This window comes from Triticum urartu, chromosome 2A (assembly GCF_056163025.1).
Source record: "Triticum urartu cultivar PI428250 chromosome 2A, HENAU_Tu73, whole genome shotgun sequence".
Taxonomy (NCBI): Eukaryota; Viridiplantae; Streptophyta; class Magnoliopsida; order Poales; family Poaceae; genus Triticum; species Triticum urartu.
In genome coordinates this window covers 185,674,741-185,696,346 of record NC_141874.1, presented here as the reverse complement: position 1 = coordinate 185,696,346, position 21,606 = coordinate 185,674,741, and the positions used below count along the sequence as shown (strand labels likewise).

Sequence of the window (21,606 nt, the reverse complement as noted above, 5' to 3'; positions counted from 1 at the left end):
TTAATGCTATATGTTATTATCCAATGATGTATGTCCATCCTATGATGTTTGAGTAGATATATTTTGTCCTATGGGTTGATTGATGATCGTGATTGGTGCGAGTTGTATGTTTTTTTGGTGTTGTCTTATGGTGCCCAAAGCGTGAGGGATTCCCACTGTAGGGTGTTGCAATACGTTCATGATTCACTTATGGTGGGTGACGAGAGTGACAGAAGCTTATACCCGAGTAAAGGGGTTGTTGCGTATGGGATAAAGAGGACTTGATACTTAATGCTATGGTTGGGTTTTACCTTAATGATCTTTGATAGTTGCGGATGCTTGCTAGAGTTCCAATCATAACTGCATATGATACAAGTATGGAAAGTATGTTAGCGCATGCCTCTCCCTCATATAAAATTGCAATAATGATTACCGGTCTAGTTATTGATTGCCTATGGACAAAATACTTCTCTTGTGCTATAAAAATCTTTCTACTAAACAACTAACTATTATTATCTCGCAAAGTACTCCTAATTTTATTCTTGCAAGGTAGTTCTAGCACCACACCTACAAAATAGTTTCATATTTGTTCTAGGTAAAGAGAATGTTAAGTGTGCATAGAGTTGTATCAGTGGTCGATAAAACTTGAAGGGAATATAAATCCTACCTTTAGCTCCTCGTTGGGTTCGACACTCTTATTTATTGAAAAAGCTACAATTGATCCCCTATACTTGTGGGTTATCAAGACCTTTTTCTGGTGCCGTTGCCAGGGAGCAATAGTATGGGGTGAATATTCTTGTGTGTTGCTTGTTTGCTTTATCACTAAGTAGATTTTATTTTATATTCTAAATTGTTCACTATCTTAGTTATGGATATGGAACATGAAATACCAAAAAAATTGTTGTACTTGCTACTCATGGAGATGGGGAACCTCCTAAAACCCTCGATGCTCGTTATGTGAAAAATATTAAACACTACTTTGACAATTCTGAAAAAACCCCATTCAACTTGATAAATGGGAGACACGTTGGATCAACGTGAATACTTTAGGGATTATCGCTTGACTCAAAAAGGAAAACACTTATGGGATAAAATTGATTATTTGCAATGGTATGCTTGGGATTTATGCTTGAGATGTGATTACACTTATTGCTCTAGGATGAAGGCTCCATATCTTCCCTTGTTATGTGAATTTAATGATAATGAAACCTTGGCTTCTTATGCTAATGGTAGATATGATTACTATGATGTGGAACCAATAGAAGAATTTGTTGCTTTTAAGGGTGCTTATGAAATTGGATCTCTGTTTGAAAAGTATGAAGATTATGATGATGTTGTTTAGACCTAAAATTTTTGCTATACTTAAATATTGCTATGAGAATTATATATACAATGCCAATATTGATGAATTTATTGAGAAAGTATCCGCTGTCGAAGAAGAGATAATATTTTATAGGAATCTATGGAAGAGGAAATTGATAAAACTGTGAGATCATTGGATGAAAAAGATGACGAGGAGAGCGAAGAACAAAAGGAGGAAGAGTGGATTAGCTACCCATGCCCACCTTCTAATGAGAGTAACTCTTCAACTCATACATTGTTTATTCTCTTCGTGCTTACCGAAGAATGAATGCTACGATCCCTTGGATTCTTTTGAAATATCCCATTTTGATGAAACTAGAGGATACCCCGCGCGTTGCGGCGGAAAATTCAGCAATGATTTAAAGAGATATGAAAAAATGGAAATTGGTAATGTGTGATATTTGTCCGCGTGCCTCTTACATCAAAGCCTTGACCCGAGGCTCCTCCTCCTCCAAGAAAAAAGCTAGGGTTTCTGCCTCTCGCTGGCGCCGCCGCAGGTCCGCCTCGTCTCCGGTGGCCCTAGGGCCATGGGGGCGCGATGGATCCTGCCAAGGGCCGGCGGGAGGGCTCCGTTTTCAGTCATTTTTCCTGTCTTGTTAGGGTTTGTGTCATGCTCAGGAAGGCGAGACGGCGGCGGCTCCCTGAAGATGGGATAAAGGTCTCCCCGCCTAGCCCCCGTTCCGGCGGTGCATCTAGCATCGTTGGTGGGCGTGTGGAGGTGTGTCTCGGGCGGATCTATCTTTGGTGGATTTGCTCGGATCCCGTCGTTGTTTGTCTACGTTCGTGTGTCTTCGGGTTGAATCCTTCCAACCTACGTTATTCTTCATCGGTAACGGTTGTTGTTCTGGTGCGCTGGTCCTATGGGGCCTTAGCATGACGACTTCCCGACTGTCTACTACAACAAGTTGTGCCCGACTCCGACGATGGAGGGGTGATGACGGTGGCGCGCCTTCGACTCGCTTCAGTGCTTGTAGTCGTCGCTAGGTGGTCTACGGATCTGGATATAATTTTTATTTCTGGTGTTCGTTGTACTGCCATGATTGAAGATGAATAGATTGGAAGTTTTTTGAAAAAAGGTAATGTATGATATTTATTACATATTTCAGTGCAGAAAAGTAAACAATCATCCCTTCTCAATTCCAAGATCATCAATAGTGAAACTATAGGGTACAACCATAGCTTATTCAGATGCTTTGACCTATATGTCATCATGGCTTACCGTGAGGAGGGTAATAAGTAGAACAACATGTTGGGGAATGTAGTAATTTCAAAAAATTTCCTACGCACACGCAAGATCATGGTGATGCATAGAAACGAGAGGCGAGAGTGTTGTCGACGTACCCTCGTAGACCGGCAACGGAAGCGTTGACACAACATAGAGGAAGTAGTCGTACGTCTTCCCGATCCAAGTACCAAACGTACGGCACCTCCGAGATCTGCGCACGTTCAACTCGGTGACGTCCCTCGAGCTCCGATCCAGCCGAGTGTTGAGGGAGAGTTTCGTCAGCACGCCGGCGTGATGACAGTGATGATGTTCTACCGACGCAGGGCTTCGCCTAAGCACCGCTACGATATGAACGAGGTGGAATATGGTGGAAGGGGGCACCGCACACGGCTAAGGAACGATCACGAAGATCAACTTGTGTGTCATGGGGTGCCCCCTTGCCCCCATATATAAAGGAGGGAGGGGGAGGTGCGGCCGGCCCCTAGGGGTGCGCCTGGAGGAGTCCTACTCCCACCGGGAGTAGGACTCCCCCCTCTTGCCTTGTTGGAGAAGGAAAGGGGAAGGGGAAAAGAGGAAAGCCCCCCCCCCCCTTCCTTGTCCTATTCGGACTAGGGGGGAGGGGGCACGCGGACTGCCCTGGCTGGCCCTCCTCTTCTCCCTTTAGGGCCCATGTAGGCCCATTAACCCCCGGGGGGTTCCGGTAACCCCGCGGTACTCCGGTAAAATCCCGATTTCACCCGGAACGATTCCGATATCCAAATATAGGCTTCCAATATATCAATCTTTATGTATCGACCATTTCGAGACTCCTCGTCATGTCCGTGATCACATCCGGGACTCCGAACAACCTTCGGTACATCAAAACACAAAAACCCTAATTACGATCGTCACCGAACTTTAAGCGTGCGGACCCTACGGGTTCTAGAATTATGTAGACATGACCGAGACACGTCTCCGGTCAATAACCAATAGCGGAGCCTGGATGCTCATATTGGCTCCTACATATTCTACGAAGATCTTTATCGGCCAGACCGCATAACAACATACGTTGTTCCCTTTGTCATCGGTATGTTACTTGCCCGAGATTCGATCGTCGGTATTCCAATACCTAGTTCAATCTCGTTACCGGCAAGTCGCTTTACTCGTTCCGTAATACATCATCCGGCAACTAACTTATTAGTTGCAATGCTTGCAAGGCTTGAGTGATGTGCATTACCGAGAGGGCCCAGAGATACCTCGCCGACAATCGGAGTGACAAATCCTAATCTCGAAATACGCCAACCCAACAAGTACCTTTGGAGACACCTGTAGAGCACCTTTATAATCACCCAGTTACGTTGTGACGTTTGGTAGCACACAAAGTGTTCCTCCGGTAAACGGGAGTTGCATAATCTCATAGTCATAGGAGCATGTATAAGTTATGAAGAAAGCAATAGCAACAAACTAAACGATCAAGTGCTAAGCTAACGGAATGGGTCAAGTCAATCACATCATTCTCCTAATGATGTGATCCCGTTAATCAAATGACAACTCATGTCTATGGTTAGGAAACATAACCATCTTCGATCAACGAGCTAGTCAAGTAGAGGCATACTAGTGACACTCTGTTTGTCTATGTATTCACACATGTATTATGTTTCGGGTTAATACAATTCTAGCATGAATAATAAACATTTATCATGATATAAGGAAATAAATAATAACTTTATTATTGCCTCTAGGGCATATTTCCTTCAGTCTCCCACTTGCACTAGAGTCAATAATCTAGATTACATAGTAATGATCCTAACACCCATGGAGCCTTGGTGCTGATCATGTTTTGCTCGTGGAAGAGGCTTAGTCAGTGGGTTTGCAACATTCAGATCCGTATGTATCTTGAAAGTTTCTATGTCTCCCACTTGGACTAAATCCCGAATGGAATTGAAGCGTCTCTTGATGTGCTTGGTTCTCTTGTGAAATCTGGATTCCTTCGCCAAGGCAATTGCACCAGTATTGTCACAAAAGATTTTCATTGGACCCGATGCACTAGGTATGACACCTAGATCGGATATGAACTCCTTCATCCAGACTCCTTCATTTGCTGCTTCCGAAGCAGCTATGTACTCCGCTTCACATGTAGATCCCGCCACGATGCTTTGTTTAGAACTGCACCAACTAACAGCTCCACCGTTCAGTATAAACACGTATCCGGTTTGCGATTTAGAATCGTCTGGATCAGTGTCAAAGCTTGCATCAACGTAACCATTTACGATGAGATCTTTGTCACCTCCATATACGAGAAACATATCCTTAGTCCTTTTTAGGTATTTCAGGATGTTCTTGACCGTTGTCCAGTGATCCACTCCTGGATTACTTTGGTACCTCCCTGCTAGCAAGGCACACATCAGGTCTGGTACACAGCATTGCATACATGATAGAGCCTATGGCTGAAGCATAGGGAACATCTTTCATTTTCTCTCTATCTTCTGCGGTGGTCGGACATTGAGTCTTACTCAACTTCACACCTTGTAGCACAGGAAAGAACCCTTTCTTTGCTTGATCCATTTTGAACTTCTTCAAAACTTCGTCAAGGTATGTGCTTTGTGAAAGTCCAATTAAGCGTCTGATCTATCTCTATAGATCTTAATGCCCAATATGTAAGCAGCTTCACCGAGGTCTTTCATTGAAAAACTCTTATTGAAGTATCCCTTTATGCTATCCAGAAATTCTATATCATTTCCAATCAGTAATATGTCATCCACATATAATATCAGAAATGCTACAGAGCTCCCATTCACTTTCTTGTAAATACAGGCTTCTCCAAAAGTCTGTACAAAACCAAATGCTTTGATCACACTATCAAAGCGTTTATTCCAACTCCGAGAGGCTTGCACCAGTCCATAAATGGATCGCTGGAGCTTGCACACTTTGTTAGCTCCCTTTGGATCGACAAAACTTCTGGTTGCATCATATACAACTCTTTCAGGAATGCAGTTTTGACATCCATCTGCCAAATTTCATAATCATAAAATGCGGCAATCGCTAACATGATTCGGACTGACTTAAGCATCGCTACGGGTGAGAAGGTCTCATCATAGTCAATCCCTTGAACTTGTCGAAAACCTTGCGCAACAAGTCGAGCTTTGTAGACAGTAACATTACCGTCAACGTTAGTCTTCTTCTTGAAGATCCATTTATTCTCAATTGCTTGCCGATCAACGGGCAAGTCAACCAAAGTCCAGACTTTGTTCTCATACATGGATCCCATATCAGATTTCATGGCTTCTAGCCATTTTGTGGAATCTGGGCTCACCGTCGCTTCTTCATAGTTCGTAGGTTCATCATGATCTAGTAGCATGACTTCCAGAACAGGATTACCGTACCACTCTGGTGCGGATCTTACTCTTGTTGATCTACGAGGTTCGGTAGTAACTTGATCTGAAGTTTCATGATCATTATCATTAGCTTCCTCACTAATTGGTATAGGTGTCACAGAAACCGGTTTCTGTGATGTACTATTTTACAATAAGGGAGCAGGTACAGTTACCTCATCAAGTTCTACTTTCCTCCCACTCACTTCTTTCGAGAGAAATTCCTTCTCTAGAAAGGATCCATTCTTAGCAACGAATGTCTTGCCTTCGGATCTGTGATAGAAGGTGTACCCAACAATCTCCTTTGGGTATCCTATGAAGACACATTTCTCCGATTTGGGTTCGAGCTTATCAGGTTGAAACTTTTTCACATAAGCGTTGCAACCCCAAACTTTTAGAAACGACAACTTTGGTTTCTTTCCAAACCACAGTTCATAAGGCGTCGTTTCAACGGATTTCGATGGTGCCCTATTTAACGTGAATGCAGCCGTCTCTAAAGCATAACCCCAAAATGATAGCGGTAAATCAGTAAGAGACATCATAGATCGCACCATATCTAATAAAGTGCGATTACGACGTTCGGACACACCATTACGTTGTGGTGTTCCGGGTGGCGTGAGTTGCGAAACTATTCCGCATTGTTTCAAATGTAGACCAAACTCGTAACTCAAATATTCTCCTCCACGATCAGATCGTAGAAACTTTATTTTCTTGTTACGATGATTTTCAACTTCACTCTGAAATTCTTTGAACTTTTCAAATGTTTCAGACTTATGCTTCATTAAGTAGATATACCCATATCTGCTTAAATTATCTGTGAAGGTGAGAAAATAACGATATCCGCCATGAGCCTCAACATTCATCGGACCACATACATCTGTATGTATGATTTCCAGCAAATCTGTTGCTCTCTCCATAGTACCGGAGAATGGCGTTTTAGTCATCTTGCCCATGAGGCACGGGTCGCAAGTACCAAGTGATTCATAATCAAGTGATTCCAAAAGTCCATCAGTATGGAGTTTCTTCATGCGCTTTACACCGATATGACCTAAACGGCAGTGCCACAAATAAGTTGCACTATCATTATCAACTCTGCATCTTTTGGCTTCAACATTATGAATATGTGTATCACTACTATCGAGATTCATCAAAAATAGACCACTCTTCAAGGGTGCATGACCATAAAAGATATTACTCATATAAATAGAACAACCATTATTCTCTGATTTAAATGAATAACCGTCTCGCATCAAACAAGATCCAGATATAATGTTCATGCTCAACGCTGGCACCAAATAACAATTATTTAGGTCTAATACTAATCCCGAAGGTAGATGTAGAGGTAGCGTGCCGACTGCGATCACATCGACTTTGGAACCATTTCCACGCGCATCGTCACCTCGTCCTTCGCCAGTGTTCGCTTAATCCGTAGTCCCTGTTTCAAGTTGCAAATATTAGCAACAGAACCAATATCAAATACCCAGGTGCTACTGCGAGCTCTAGTAAGGTACACATCAATAATATGTATATCACATATACCTTTATTCACCTTGCCATCCTTCTTATCCGCCAAATACTTGGGGCAGTTCCGCTTCCAGTGTCCAGTCTGCTTGCAGTAGAAGCACTCAGTTTCAGGCTTAGGTCCAGATTTGGGTTTCTTCTCCTGAGCAGCAACTTGCTTGCTGTTTTTCTTGAAGCTCCCCTTCTTCTTCCCTTTGCCCTTTTTCTTGAAACTGGCGGTCTTGTTGACCATCAACACTTGATGCTCCTTTTTGATTTCTACCTCTGCAGCCTTTAGCATTGCGAAGAGCTCGGGAATCGTCTTATCCATCCCTTGCATGTTATAGTTCATCACGAAGCTCTTGTAGCTTGGTGGCAGTGATTGAAGAACTCTGTCAATGACACTGTCAACAGGAAGATTAACTCCCAGTTGAGTCAAGTGATTATGATACCCAGACATTTTGAGTATATGTTCATTGACAGAACTATTCTCCTCCATCTTGCAGCTATAGAACTTATTGGAGACTTCATATCTCTCAATCCGGGCATTTGCTTGAAATATTAACTTCAACTCCTGGAACATCTCATATGCTCCATGACGTTCAAAATGTCGTTGAAGTCCTGATTCTAAGCCGTAAAGCATGGCACACTGAACTATCGAGTAGTCATCAGCTTTGCTCTGCCAGACGTTCATAACATCTGGTGTTGCTCCAGCAGCAGGCCTGGCAGCCAGCGGTGCTTCCAGGACGTAATTCTTTTGTGCAGCAATGAGGATAATCCTCAAGTTACGGACCCAGTCCGTGTAATTGCTACCATCATCTTTCAACTTTGCTTTCTCAAGGAACGCATTAAAATTCAACGGAACAACAACACGGGCCATCTATCTACAATCAAACATAGACAAGCAAGATACTATCAGGTACTAAGTTCATGATAAATTTAAGTTCAATTAATCATATTACTTAAGAACTCCCACTTAGAAAGACATCCCTCTAATCTTCTAAGTGATCACGTGATCCAAATCAACTAAACCATAACCGATCATCACGTGAAATGGAGTAGCTTTCAATGGTGAACATCAATATGTTGATCATATCTACTATATGATTCATGCTCGACCTTTCGGTCTTAGTGTTCCGAGGCCATATATGCATATGCTAGGCTCGTCAAGTTTAACCTGAGTATTATGCGTGTGCAAAACTGGCTTGCACCCATTGTAGATGGACTTAGAGCTTATCACACCCGATCATCACGTGGTATCTGGGCACGACGAACTTTGGCAACAGTGCATACTCAGGGAGAACACTTTTATCTTGAAATTTAGTGAGAGATCATCTTATAATGCTACCGTCAATCAAAGCAAGATAAGATGCATAAAATATAAACATCACATGCAATCAATATAAGTGATATGATATGGCCATCATCATCTTGTACTTGTGATCTCCATCTCCGAAGTACCGTCATGATCACCATCGTCATCGGCGCGACACCTTGATCTCCATCGTAGCATCGTTGTCGTCTCGCCAATCTTATGCTTCCACGACTATCGCTACCGCTTAGTGATAAAGTAAAGCATTACAGCGTGATCGCATTGCATACAATAAAGCAACAACCATATGGCTCCTGCCAGTTGCCGATAACTCGGTTACAAAACATGATCATCTCATACAATAAAATATAGCATCATGTCTTGACCATATCACATCACAACATGCCCTGCAAAAACAAGTTAGACGTCCTCTACTTTGTTGTTGCAAGTTTTACGTGGCTGCTACGGGCTTAGCAAGAACCGTTCTTACCTACGCATCAAAACCACAATGATAGTTTGTCAAGTTGGTGCTGTTTTAACCTTCGCAAGGACCGGGTGTAGCCACACTCGGTTCAACTAAAGTTGGAGAAACTGACACCCGCTAGTCACCTGTGTGCATAGCACGACAGTAAAACCAGTCTCGCGTAAGCGTACGCGTAATGTCGGTCCGGGCCGCTTCATCCAACAATACCGCCGAACCAAAGTGTGACAAGCTGGTAAGCAGTATGACTTATATCGCCCACAACTCACTTGTGTTCTACTCGTGCATATTACATCAATGCATAAAACCTAGCTCGGATGCCACTGTTGGGGAACATAGTAATTTCAAAAAAATTCCTACGCACACGCAAGATCATGGTGATGCATAGCAACGAGAGGGGAGAGTGTTGTCTGCGTACCCTCGTAGACCGGCAACGGAAGCGTTGACACAACGTAGAGGAAGTAGTCGTACGTCTTCCCGATCCGACCGATCCAAGTACCGAATGTACGGCACCTCCGAGTTCTGCACACGTTCAACTCGGTGACGTACCTCAAGCTCTGATCCAACTGAGTGTTGAGAGAGAGTTTCGTCATCACGACGGCGTGATGACGGTGATGATGTTCTACCGACGCAGGGCTTTGCCTAAGCACCGCTACGATATGACCGAGGTGGAATATGGTGGAAGGGGGCACTGCACACGGCTAAGGAACGATCACAAAGATCAACTTGTCTGTCATGGGGTGCCCCCTTGCCCCCGTATATAAAGGCGGGAGGGGGGAGGTGTGGCCGGCCCTAGGGGTGCGCCTGGAGGAGTCCTAAGTCCCCCCTCTTGCCTTGTTGGAGAAGGAAAGGGGAAGGGGAAAAGAGGAAAGGGGGGCGCCGCCCCCCCCCCTTCCTTGTCCTATTCGGACTAGGGGGGAGGGGGCGCGCGGCCTGCCCTGGCCGGCCCTCCTCTTCTCCCTTAGGGCCCATGTAGGCCCATTAACCCCCCGGGGGGTTCCGGTAACCCCTCGGTACTCCGATAAAATCCCGATTTCACCCGGAACGATTCCGATATCCAAATATAGGCTTCCAATATATCAATCTTTATGTCTCGACCATTTCGAGACTCCTCGTCATGTCCGTGATCCGGGACTCTGAACAACCTTCGGTACATCAAAACACAAAAACCCTAATTACGATCGTCACCGAACTTTAAGCGTGCGGACCCTACGGGTTCGAGAACTATGTAGACATGACCGAGACACGTCTCTGGTCAATAACCAATAGCGGAGCCTGGATGCTCATATTGGCTCCTACATATTCTACGAAGATCTTTATCGGTCAGACCGCATAACAACATACGTTGTTCCCTTTGTCATCAGTATGTTACTTGCCCGAGATTCAATCGTCGGTATTCCAATACCTAGTTCAATCTTGTTACCGGCAAGTCTCTTTACTCGTTCCGTAATACATCATCCCGCAACTAACTTATTAGTTGCAATTCTTGCAAGGCTTGAGTGATGTGCATTACCAAGAGGGCCCAGAGATACCTCCCCGACAATCGGAGTGACAAATCCTAATCTCGAAATATGCCAACCCAACAAGTACCTTTGGAGACACCTGTAGAGCACCTTTATAATCACTCAGTTACGTTGTGACGTTTGGTAGCACACAAAGTGTTCCTCCGGTAAACGGGAGTTGCATAATCTCATAGTCATAGGAGCATGTATAAGTTATGAAGAAAGCAATAGCAACAAACTAAACGATCAAGTGCTAAGCTAACGGAATGGGTCAAGTCAATCACATCATTCTCCTAATGATGTGATCCCGTTAATCAAATGACAACTCATGTCTATGGTTAGGAAACATAACCATCTTCGATCAACGAGCTAGTCAATTAGAGGCATACTAGTGACACTCTGTTTGTCTATGTATTCACACATGTATTATGTTTCCGGTTAATATAATTCTAGCATGAATAATAAACATTTATCATGATATAAGGAAATAAATAATAACTTTATTATTGCCTCTAGGGCATATTTCCTTCACAACACATATCAACGACTTACCATAAAGATAATAAGGAACGGAGCAATGCCGTTTTTAAAGTATAATGAAGCAAAACGAACGATGACTACCCAGACCAAACTCTTACCTAATGACTGATCTATAGATTCAAAAGGTATCATAGGGGATTCATAGAAAAGGAACAAACAATTGATAAAGAAAAGGGTGATCTACATGAAAACCCGATACATGAAATAGGTTAAGCAGAGAAGAAATAGGTCAAGAATAAAGGAAAAGAAATCCGGATACATGTTGGGTACGTCTTAACACTCAGTGGATATGTCCTAGCTCAATCCTTTCTCCCGATTCTTTTGCTCCTTTTTCTGAAAAATCAAAACAGAAAAAACATCAGATGACGTATCCAACGTGTATCAGCTGGAGTGCTCCCATCCCTCAGTTAGGACTTAGTAGTATCCTCCCTTCCTCGCAGGCATTGGCCGGAGCACTGGCGCTCGGCCTCGCCCATCGACGCGTAGGCATACCCAGAGCCGACGTCCGCGCCGTGGAGGCCGCAGCGCTCGCTGCAGAAAAGCATTGACGACCATGCACTGGTCCATGAGCACCACCATGAGAGGACGCCTTTCTTTGAGAGCGTGCCGGCCGTGAACTGGAAGATCTCGACCAGCATCAGCGGCTTGCCAAGGAATTAGTGCTTGTTGGAGGGTCGGAAGGGCGTGAGTCATCACGTTCGAGGTGGCGGCGCCGCTGCATTCGACTGCACATCTGAACAGATTGGTGACACAAACAATTAGTATGGTAGTAGTGCGCCGGTCTCCGACAACGATGACCCTTGAAGGCTTGGCCGGCGGCAGCTCAGTATGGAGAGAGATATAGAGATATAGACAGAAGATGAGAAACTCGGTGGGGACTTGAATCGGCCGAGATTTGTTTGTTGATGAGGGAGATGAAGGATCGTCCATTCCTATTCATGATCCTATATTTATGGCTATTTATGGGACTACGGCATGCGCGTATTTGTTGCCGTTCCTTATTATTGGGCATGGCTAGCGGACAGGACATTTGCATACTATTGATAGCCTTTTTTTCGCCAATTATTTGTTGCACACAGGAGGCTGCATGTATCACCGCTGGGTGGAGAAATTATTATTAGGTATGGCTAGCGGACAGAACATTTGCATGCTACCGATAGTCTTTTTTTTTTTGCTAATTATTTGTTGCACATAGGAGGCTTCATGTATCACCGCTGGGTGGAGAAATTATTATTAGGCATGGCTAGCGGATAGAACATTTGCATGCTACCGATAGCTTTTTTTGCTAATTATTTGTTGCACACAGGAGGCTGCATGTATCACCACTGGGTGGGGAAAAAGTATGACGTGGCAGGCTGATGATGTGGATAGCCTGCATGTTGAGAGAAATCAAGTATCGGGGGTCTCCTATTTAGATATAGTAAATTGATGCTACTATGCTTGTGGCTATGATGCCAATACGAATTATGCTTATGGAGATAAACTTGTTATAATTCCTTATGTTAAGTATGAAATTGTTGCTATTACACCCATACATGATAGCTCTATTATCTTTTTAAATTCTCCCAACTACATTATATCGAAGAAGTTTGTGCTTATTAAGGACTATATTGATGGGTTGCGTTTTATCGGCACACATGATAATTTTGATGGATATAATATGTATGTGCTTGCTGCTCTTAATTTTTTTGTGAGGATAACTTTCAATCTATTCATCAACTGTCAAGATAGTACAAAGAACACCAGAAGTAAAAAATACATTAGGTCCGTAGACCATCTAGCGACGATTACTAGCACGGAGCGAGCCAAAGACGCATCGCCGTCTTTGCCCCTCCCTCAACCGAGCCAGACAAAATTGTAGACAGTCGGAAAATCGTCGTGCTAAGACCCCATAGGACGAGCACACCAAAACAGTAATCATCGCCGGTGAAGAAAGCGTAGATCAGAATAATCCAATCTCCACACACCCTCCGACGATGCTAGAAACATCACGAGACGGCGATAAGGCGGAGAGAATTTTATTCCATCTTCAGAGAGTCGCAGCCGCCTCACCTCTCTGAGTAAGACACAAACCCTAACAAAACTCAAAAGAGTATGAAAAAACAAAACCCTCCCGCCGATATGGGCCGGGATCCGTCACACCTCCATGGCCCTAAGACAATAGGAGACGAGATAGACTGGTGGCGGCACCAGCGAGAGGCATGAGAAACCCTAGCCTAAAGGACCCTCTTTCTTTCTATGAAAGAAAAAAATGATCTTACTGCTCCTACTTGCAATTATTATGAGAGAAAAACTACACCTTGGAAAAAAAACACAGCCTGAGCCTGGCGAATGGCCATGGAGCATTGGAGCCTACGCCTGTGCGCTATGCCGAGTATCTGGCGCATTGAGCGTCAGATAGGATTTACCCGAAGCGGTAGCTAGCGCATCGGGCAGACCGACAGACGAACCCTAGCGTTAGCGAGCACCACGGCGGCGCGCTCACCACTGGGGGCTCAACGGCTCAGCCTCGCTGCTTCGCTAGTTCACCACGCCTCCGGTGCCGCTTCGCCGTCCGGCGCTCAACCTCGCTGCATCGCCACGCCTCCGGCGCCGTTCCGCCGTCAGGCGAGCGGCCTGCTCAGCTACTCGCCCGTCCGACGCCGTACCCACCGGCCCTCGCAGGTCGCTGCTTCCTGCTTCCCGGCGTTCTCCGTCCCCGCGCAAGCACAACCTAGTAAAGCTTCAGGTAATTCCTGTGCCTTAATTAGTTAATTACTATGGTGGCAAAGTTGCAATGAGCCAATGAGTAGGATCTTTTTTTTTTGGCTGCGAATAGGTTTCTGAACAATGGCAATTCCATCGATATCATGTCTTATACTAAGGTTTAATAAATTGATGTTGCCTATTTCGCTTGACTTTTCAGATTTGAAGGAACTTTTTTTAGGGGGAGATTTGAAGGAACTTACAATGCTGCTGAGTACTGTAAAGGTGCTTGGGCTGTGCTAGTTAGTACTAAGCTGCGATCTTGTGAAGTTGGCAACTGGTATTGTGGCAATGCTTGTGCCCCATGGCCATGGGAGGTCGTGACGTACTGATGCTGTTTTCTTCTATTCTGTCTGCGATTCCTGTTATCTGAACACTCATGGTGAGACATATTATGTTATGTTCTGTATTCTTATATGGAATGCTATACTGCTAGTGCTACGGTCCAAAGATGACTTGTCCTTGACATCATAAGGTTTGCTCCCAGCATCTAATTAGTTTCTGATGTTTATCCATCCATGCCTTCGCTAACCTCTAATTTTCTAGTGCTAATTAATTAGCAAGTATGTCATATTTTCATGGCTAGTCTAATGCAAGTCCTATTGTGAAAAATGTATGGAATGGAAGTTCAGAACCTTCAAAGATACATAGGACAGGAAGAAAGCGTCGTTCTCTCTTTCTTAAATTTGCGTCAACTTTGGTTTAATCAAAGCCATACATGGTATATACCAAAGCCAAATTGCATTTTAGTTTTATAGTACCATATTGACCGAAGTATGGATAGTGTACATACCACAAAAGGGTATTTACCAAACTGAATAAACCGAATGCATAGAGTTAGTGGTGTGGTCTTGGGTGTCCCATTTGTCATGCTTGGAAGTTCTCAGTCGGTATAAGTAGGTATATTAGTTGACTGGGCGATTGGGTTTTTTAGGGATTGATCCGCAGTGGTGGCCATTGTATTCATAATTGAGCTGCGTGGTGGGTTTGAATGTTTTGAAAAATACTCTGAATTGCAAATACGAGGATTGAGGTATGGTAGGGAAGGTAATGGGTGGTTTGATCTGCTTAAATCGGGATTTTTCACAGTTTATGTCACAAATAACTTATTTTTACAGATGTATACACATGTACTGACATTCTTGTCCATTAGTGAGGTCGGTGAAAATGTTAGCCCTCTCACTAAAGGCTTAAGTCTGCCTTACCTTACATTTAGTCATGTGCCCACCACTGCCTGGCTGCATGGTAGTGGCGGCCACCATTGTGTAGGGAATCACAATTCCCTCTCCCTCCTCAGTCCTTCCGTCCTACCTGAGGACTTTTAAGGTAATCTTGTGTGCAGTGAAATCCAGCCGGCTGCGCAGCATAGCTTGACTTGGATCGAGTTCTGCTTGTGGACAGTTCTAGCAGTAGGTTATCCAATTTGGCCATCAGGTTCAGCTCTACTGTGGAAGAATTTGTTGTGATTTCTCGGTTGATTTTGTTTTCACCTATGCTAATTTCTTGGCCAATCAACATTTCCTCTTCCATCCTCTTTTTATTGCCTCATTCAGGATGTATTAGACTAAATGGTCCAAAGGTTGATTGGTAAACTGCTGCTTCATTTATTAACCACATTTCTTTCTTTTCTTGAAGTTGTGTTGCCTAGCGGTGGAGTGCAATTACAAGAAGCTTCGTTCTGTCAATCAAGTGGATTTTGAGTGCTCGTGCTGGCGTATACATGTATGTAGAACAAAATGTCCAGCAACAGCGGCGGTGGTGCAAAGGAGAAGGGTCCCCGAATTGCTATGCCGCCTGTGCCACCTCCCTTAGTCCAAAATTCTATGCCTACTGCTTCAGATGCCCCCACCACTGATCTGAGATTAGCACAACAGTCCTGGCCTGGACATGTAGTCCTGCGTCCATGCACATCTTGGCCTCCTCATGTGAATCCTGCGTATCCACAACAAAATGGGGTATGTTCTCTACTATTGTCTATTTTCCACTAGGTCTTAAGGAAGAACAAAGCCTTGTTACCTTATCATGGTGCTGCCATTCTTCATGGGTAGGAAGCAGTAGCGGATGTGGTGGCAGCCGATGTTCTTCCTGTGATTAATAGCTGCAATGAGAAGATGTTGCCGGAAGTAAATATGCTATTTGATGACGAGAATGATGCTTATGAGTTCTACAATATTTATGCGGAGAAGGTGGGCTTCTTTGTTCGGAGATCAACACTCTGGACAACATCGAAGAACATCATCACTAGGAGGACATTTGTTTGCTCAAGAGAAGGTTTTCGGGAGAAGAAGAAGGGTGCCAAGGAATCAAAGTGCCCACGGCCTGAAACAAGAATTGGTTGCCCAGCAAGCATGACCATTAGGCTTACTCCCAATGGCAAGTACCGTTTGACAGAATTTGTACCAAACCATAACCATCAGTTGGCAACAGCTTCTACGATTCATATGTTGAAAGCAAAGAAAATTAGGCGTAAAGCACGGGCTGTGAGAGAAAATCTGGTGGATGATACTGTGGTAACGCCAGAGTTTGAAAATGAAGATGAGGCATATGAATTTTACAGCATGTATGCAGGGAAAATTGGATTTAACGTGAGAAGGGCAAGCATGACAATAAATGCTGAAAATGTTATCACTAGAAGGATGTTTGTTTGTTCAAAAGAAGGGTTCCGTGAGAAGAAAAGAGGAGCAAATAGAGTAAAGAAGCCTCGTCCAGAGACACGAACTGGTTGCCCAGCGTGTATGGTCATCAGACTTGCATCTAACGGCAAGTATAATGTCACTGAGTTTGTCACCTTCCACAATCACGGTCTTGGCGCCGCAGCAGCTTCTGATCTTGTGATGACATCACTAGCGGCTGGAAGTTATCAAGATTGTGGAGTAGATTTGTATGATGAATCACTAGACGATTGTTACGGCAAGCAAAATCTTATCAAAGAGGATGCCACTTCAAACTGTCTAGAAGGTAGAAGTTGGAAAAGGTACAAGTGTAAAGTTTCTCACTATGGTGATGTAGGTGCCACTCTGGAGTACCTACAAAAGATGCAACATGACAACCCTTCATTCTTCTATGCAGTAAAATCTGATGAAGATGGGAACTTGACAAATTTTCTTTGGGCAGATTCCAAGTCCATCATGGATTTTACCCACTTTGGTGATGTAGTATGCCTTGATTCAGGGTATGCAGTGCAAGGCTATGGTAGGCCGATTGCTTTGTTTACAGGTCTGAATCATCATAGGCAAACTGTCATCTTTGGTACTGCATTACTTTATGATGAGAGCTTTGAAGCTTTCAGATGGCTATTTGATACTTTTAAGATGGCAATGAATAGTACCCATCCCAAGACATTGTTAACTGATAGATCGGCTGTGATAAGTGAAGCTGTTGCAGTAAGTTGGCCTGAGACAGCACATCGTTTTTGTGTTTGGCAAATTTACCAAAATGCTCTTCAACAGTTAAGTCAAGCATTCCATGGGTCAAGAACTTTAGAATACAACTTCAAGAGATGCCTATTTGATTGTGAAGATGAGGCTGAGTTTTTGATGGCATGGAGAGAAATGTTGGAAAATCATGACCTAAAAGATAATCAATGGCTAGCAGATCTTCTTGCTGTTAAGGAGAAATGGGCATTACCATATGGTCGTGAGGCATTTTACGCTGATATGAAAAGCGTCCAACAGAAGGACAACTTGAGTAGTGAGCTTAAAATATATTTATCCCTAGAATTCGACCTTTTGAGTTTCTTTGTGCAGTTTGAAAAATTATTATGTGATCGTCGGTCTGCAGAACTGCAACTTGATGTGAGTGCCAGTCAGAGCACAAAGAAGCCACCTTCGATGCGAATATTAAGGCAAGCTGCAAATGTGTATACACCTGCTGCCTATAGAATGTTTGAAAGAGAGTTTGAATTGTACATGGATTGCATGCTATATAACTGTGGTGAGATGGGCACAATCTGTGAGTATAGGATAACTGTCGAGGACAATCCAAAAGATCATTTTGTTAAGTATGATTCACTCAATTCCATGTCACATTGTAGTTGCAAGAGGTTTGAGTTTGTAGGCATTCCATGTCGCCATATGCTGAAGGTACTTGACACTAGGAATATCAAGGACATTCCTCCTCAGTACATCTTGAAAAGGTGGAGGAAAGATGCCAGATCAGGATCTTCAAATGGTGGTTACGCGTACTCTTTTGATGGTGATCCTCAGACAAAGCGTCACACTTTATTGTGTCGAATATTCAGCATAGCAGCGGCTAGAGCTGCAACCTCTGCCGAATCATTTGCGTACATGGAAAGCCAATCGAGCATACTTATGGGTCAAGTGGAACAATTTCTTGAAAACAGCCCCCCTGACATAGCTGCTATTATTGGTGCTAATTGTGACCGTACTCAAATTCCAGTTGAAAGTATGATCACAGATGGTCTGCACAATCATGCTAACTTTATCAATGGCTCTGCTGATGGTACTTGTTCAATCAAGATGATTCCCCCCTTTTTGTTTGTTGCAACATGTATTTAACAGTGCTAATTGTAATGCAGATTCTCTAACCTTTCCCTTCACAATGGGTGCTGGTACGTTGGATTACCGCTAGACAGGTAACCACTTTCTTGCTACAAGTACGAAACGTAGTAAGAGAACTATTCTGTTATACTATGCCAATGTCTTTATGGTTCTTACCCTATCAATTTACCCAAGATGTATCATTTGTTCAGTGACCTGTTTGGGAAAATGTCTGTTTATCACCTGCCAGCAAATATTTAGTTTCGTTCACACTTTTTTCTTTCAAACAGGTGCTGGATGATGGTATATCTGGCTGCCATAGCAATTTGGTGGTGTGTAGAAATAACTAATGAGCTGGGAATAATGACGACGGGCTTATCCGCTGTGAAGATCATTTTTTAATAGATTTCTTAAGACTGCTGGAACTTTTCCAGTCCATTTCATAGCTTACGACTTGTCCAGTTCCACCTACCGCTTGCCCCATGGCGCCTCAGACCGATTAAATATCAAGGTCGCCTGTTCGACCACCAAGCGGCAATGACTTCCCAGTAGATGATGAAAAGGGTGATGCGTTTTGTGTGTGTGTGTTGTGCCTGTGTTGATGGTGCATGCCGCGCTTGTAGATGTACTAGTATGGAGGAATGAATGTTCATGTCTCTCTACACCTATGTGATATATTCTGTTTACACTTGTCAAGTTCACTGGCTGTCAAGATAAATACAAACAAGGCGATCGCAAATTTTCAGGCCTTGTTTGGACCAGCGGTACTTTTTTCTTTCAGTTTTGCTAAAGCATGTCTAGATATGCCCTAAGTATTGCACATCTAAGTCCTATTTCATTGATTTTATCCGGAGATTCGTGCCGGTATTTTCTTTCTTTTTTCTTTTCCTAGGGTAGATGTGCCCTAGATAGATCTTTTTTCTTTCCTCAGTTGGAAATGAACAACAGGAAAAGTGACCTGGGATTTGGTACCAAAAGTTAAAATTCGTATAGCAATGTAGTATTTGCATTGCCTAGAGGAGAGACAAATCTAATACAAATAATGTAGTATTTGCATTGCCTAGAGGAGAGGCAAATCTAAGACAAATAATTCAGAACGTCTGGAGTTTTTTTTTTACCATAGGCATGTCTGTTTTCAGGGCCGGCCCTGAGGGGGGGCGAACGGGGCGGCCGCCCCGGGCCCCGAAACGCCAGGGGGCCCCCTCCAGGTACGTGTATGTAGGGTACACAAGTATATACTACGACCAAAAAAAATTGAAGCCAAACTCAGCAACGCCCCAGCCTCTGCTCCTCTCGTGTGACTCACGTGCTAGGCCTAGGAAAGAAAGGGAGAGATGATGGGCTTGGCCCATGTTTGCACGTACAGGCAGATGACGTGAAAGAAATCGCTCGATTCACGCACGATTTCCTTTTCCTTCGGATCCTCGATCGTCTCGTTCCCTGCCCTTTTGCATGTTCCGCCGACCGCTATTCGTCTTCAAGACTTCAACTCCGCCTCCTGACGAATGGCGCGACGACTACGGCAGGTATGTCTCCTCGTGCACGCCTTCTGCCCTTGCCTGTTCTTCTTCCTGTTTCTTTCTTTTTCTAATCCTGATTTCCGAATTCTCGAACAGGTCAATAGGGAATTGTTGCCAGGGTGATCAAACGCGCGCACATAGCCAGATTAGACTACGGAGAGAAGGTACTATACTATGCCCTAGCAGATTTTGTCATGATATTAGGTGAAGATCTTCTGTAATTAATCCAATATTTTAATTTTTTGCACTAATTTTATTGTTCCTTTCAATTTCAGCACTGCCATATTGGGTTCGGGTGTAAAGTATCCATCTGGATGTGATAAAAGAAAAAGGAAGGAGGTAGATGACATGAAAGGATCCCTTCTTAATAAATCATAAGAGCCATCCGAGCACTTCAAAAAATCTAGACGAGTTGGTGATAGTTCTTATGGATGACCAAACTAGTGCCAATCAGAAAAATAATGGTCATTCTCCTACAGAAGATGATGTTGACATCAACATTGATGATACCAATGTGAGCGATCCTGCGTCCATATTTAATTCATCTGCGACATAATTTGCTAGTGTTGATGACGAACCGGTTATTACTGTGGATATTTATGATCTAAGCAATTTGGGTAATCTTGAAAATAAATTGAGGGTATATTAGTGGAAAAGGGGCCTAAAAGGAAAGAAGAAAACACTAAATATTCTTTGGATGAAAATTCAAGACATTTTTCATATACGCATTACTCAAGAAATATGTGCAATTGAGAAGTGCGTGATAGGAAATGGTCAGTTATTTCAAAAGGCGCAAATAAAGTGTTTTCATTGTGATGTAAGCTTTTCAATTCTGACAAATGCAAAAGTGCATTGAGGCATGAGGGGTTTTGTGATTGGAAGCATATTAATGCGAGACCGAAACATGCAGCTAGTGTTGACCATATTACCAACATAAACTCTTGGAATGAACTGAGCACTGGACTGAGAAAGCATGAAACAAATTGACAAAGGGTTACAACAGCTTGGCAACATTATGCATTGAGAAAAACATGCTTGATGAAATTGATATTGATAATATCATTAGCGATTTTCCATCTCAGAATATGAGGAGATTTTTTGAAGGAATATGTAATACATTATGATATGCACTTAATTTTTTCTTTGATACAAATTATATCTACATATAATGATTTATAAATAGACATCTATACTAAGGGCCATCAAGGGCCCCCAATTATAATTTCGCCCAGGGCCCCTGAAATCTCAGGACCGGCCCTGTCTGTTTTTTCCCGTTTCTCTCCCCTCTCCCGTGAACCTTCTGTCTTCCTAGATTGCCTTGGCAAAGAGACAATGTTCAGCTCCAAGGATGCCACGTTCAATATTTACACTAGATACTATATAATTTAGTCTTAAAACCATCATAATCTCAACAAATAGCCGGAACATAGCATCAACTTGTTAAATAATTAGTGTAAAGTAATAAAGTATATAGTAAAATTTATTTTACAACTTTGAAGGTGTTGCTATAGCATCCCCACTAGATTTGCCGTTGACTAGCATTGACCGCCAATGCCTGCTGCCTGGAGAGGGGTAGCTATTGTTGCTCCGA

At 43.3% G+C, this 21,606-nt stretch overlaps 1 protein-coding gene across 2 annotated transcripts; it reads left to right on the top strand.

Moving 5' to 3' along the window:
• The first annotated feature begins 13,628 nt into the window (after nucleotides 1–13,628).
• On the top strand, nucleotides 13,629–19,240 carry LOC125531749 (protein FAR1-RELATED SEQUENCE 5-like). 2 transcript variants are annotated; one of them, XM_048696032.2, is made up of 6 exons: nucleotides 13,629–13,979; nucleotides 14,157–14,378; nucleotides 15,632–15,951; nucleotides 16,045–18,457; nucleotides 18,534–18,590; nucleotides 18,786–19,240. In XM_048696032.2, the coding sequence occupies exons 3-5, from the start codon at nucleotides 15,733–15,735 to the stop codon at nucleotides 18,584–18,586; spliced, it is 2,685 nt and encodes an 894-aa protein (XP_048551989.1). In that variant the 5' UTR covers nucleotides 13,629–13,979; nucleotides 14,157–14,378; nucleotides 15,632–15,732; the 3' UTR covers nucleotides 18,587–18,590; nucleotides 18,786–19,240. The 2 variants fall into 2 exon arrangements, with proteins under 2 accessions (XP_048551989.1, XP_048551987.1); XM_048696030.2 differs by having other exon boundaries at nucleotides 14,157–14,471.
• The last annotated feature ends 2,366 nt before the right edge of the window (nucleotides 19,241–21,606 follow it).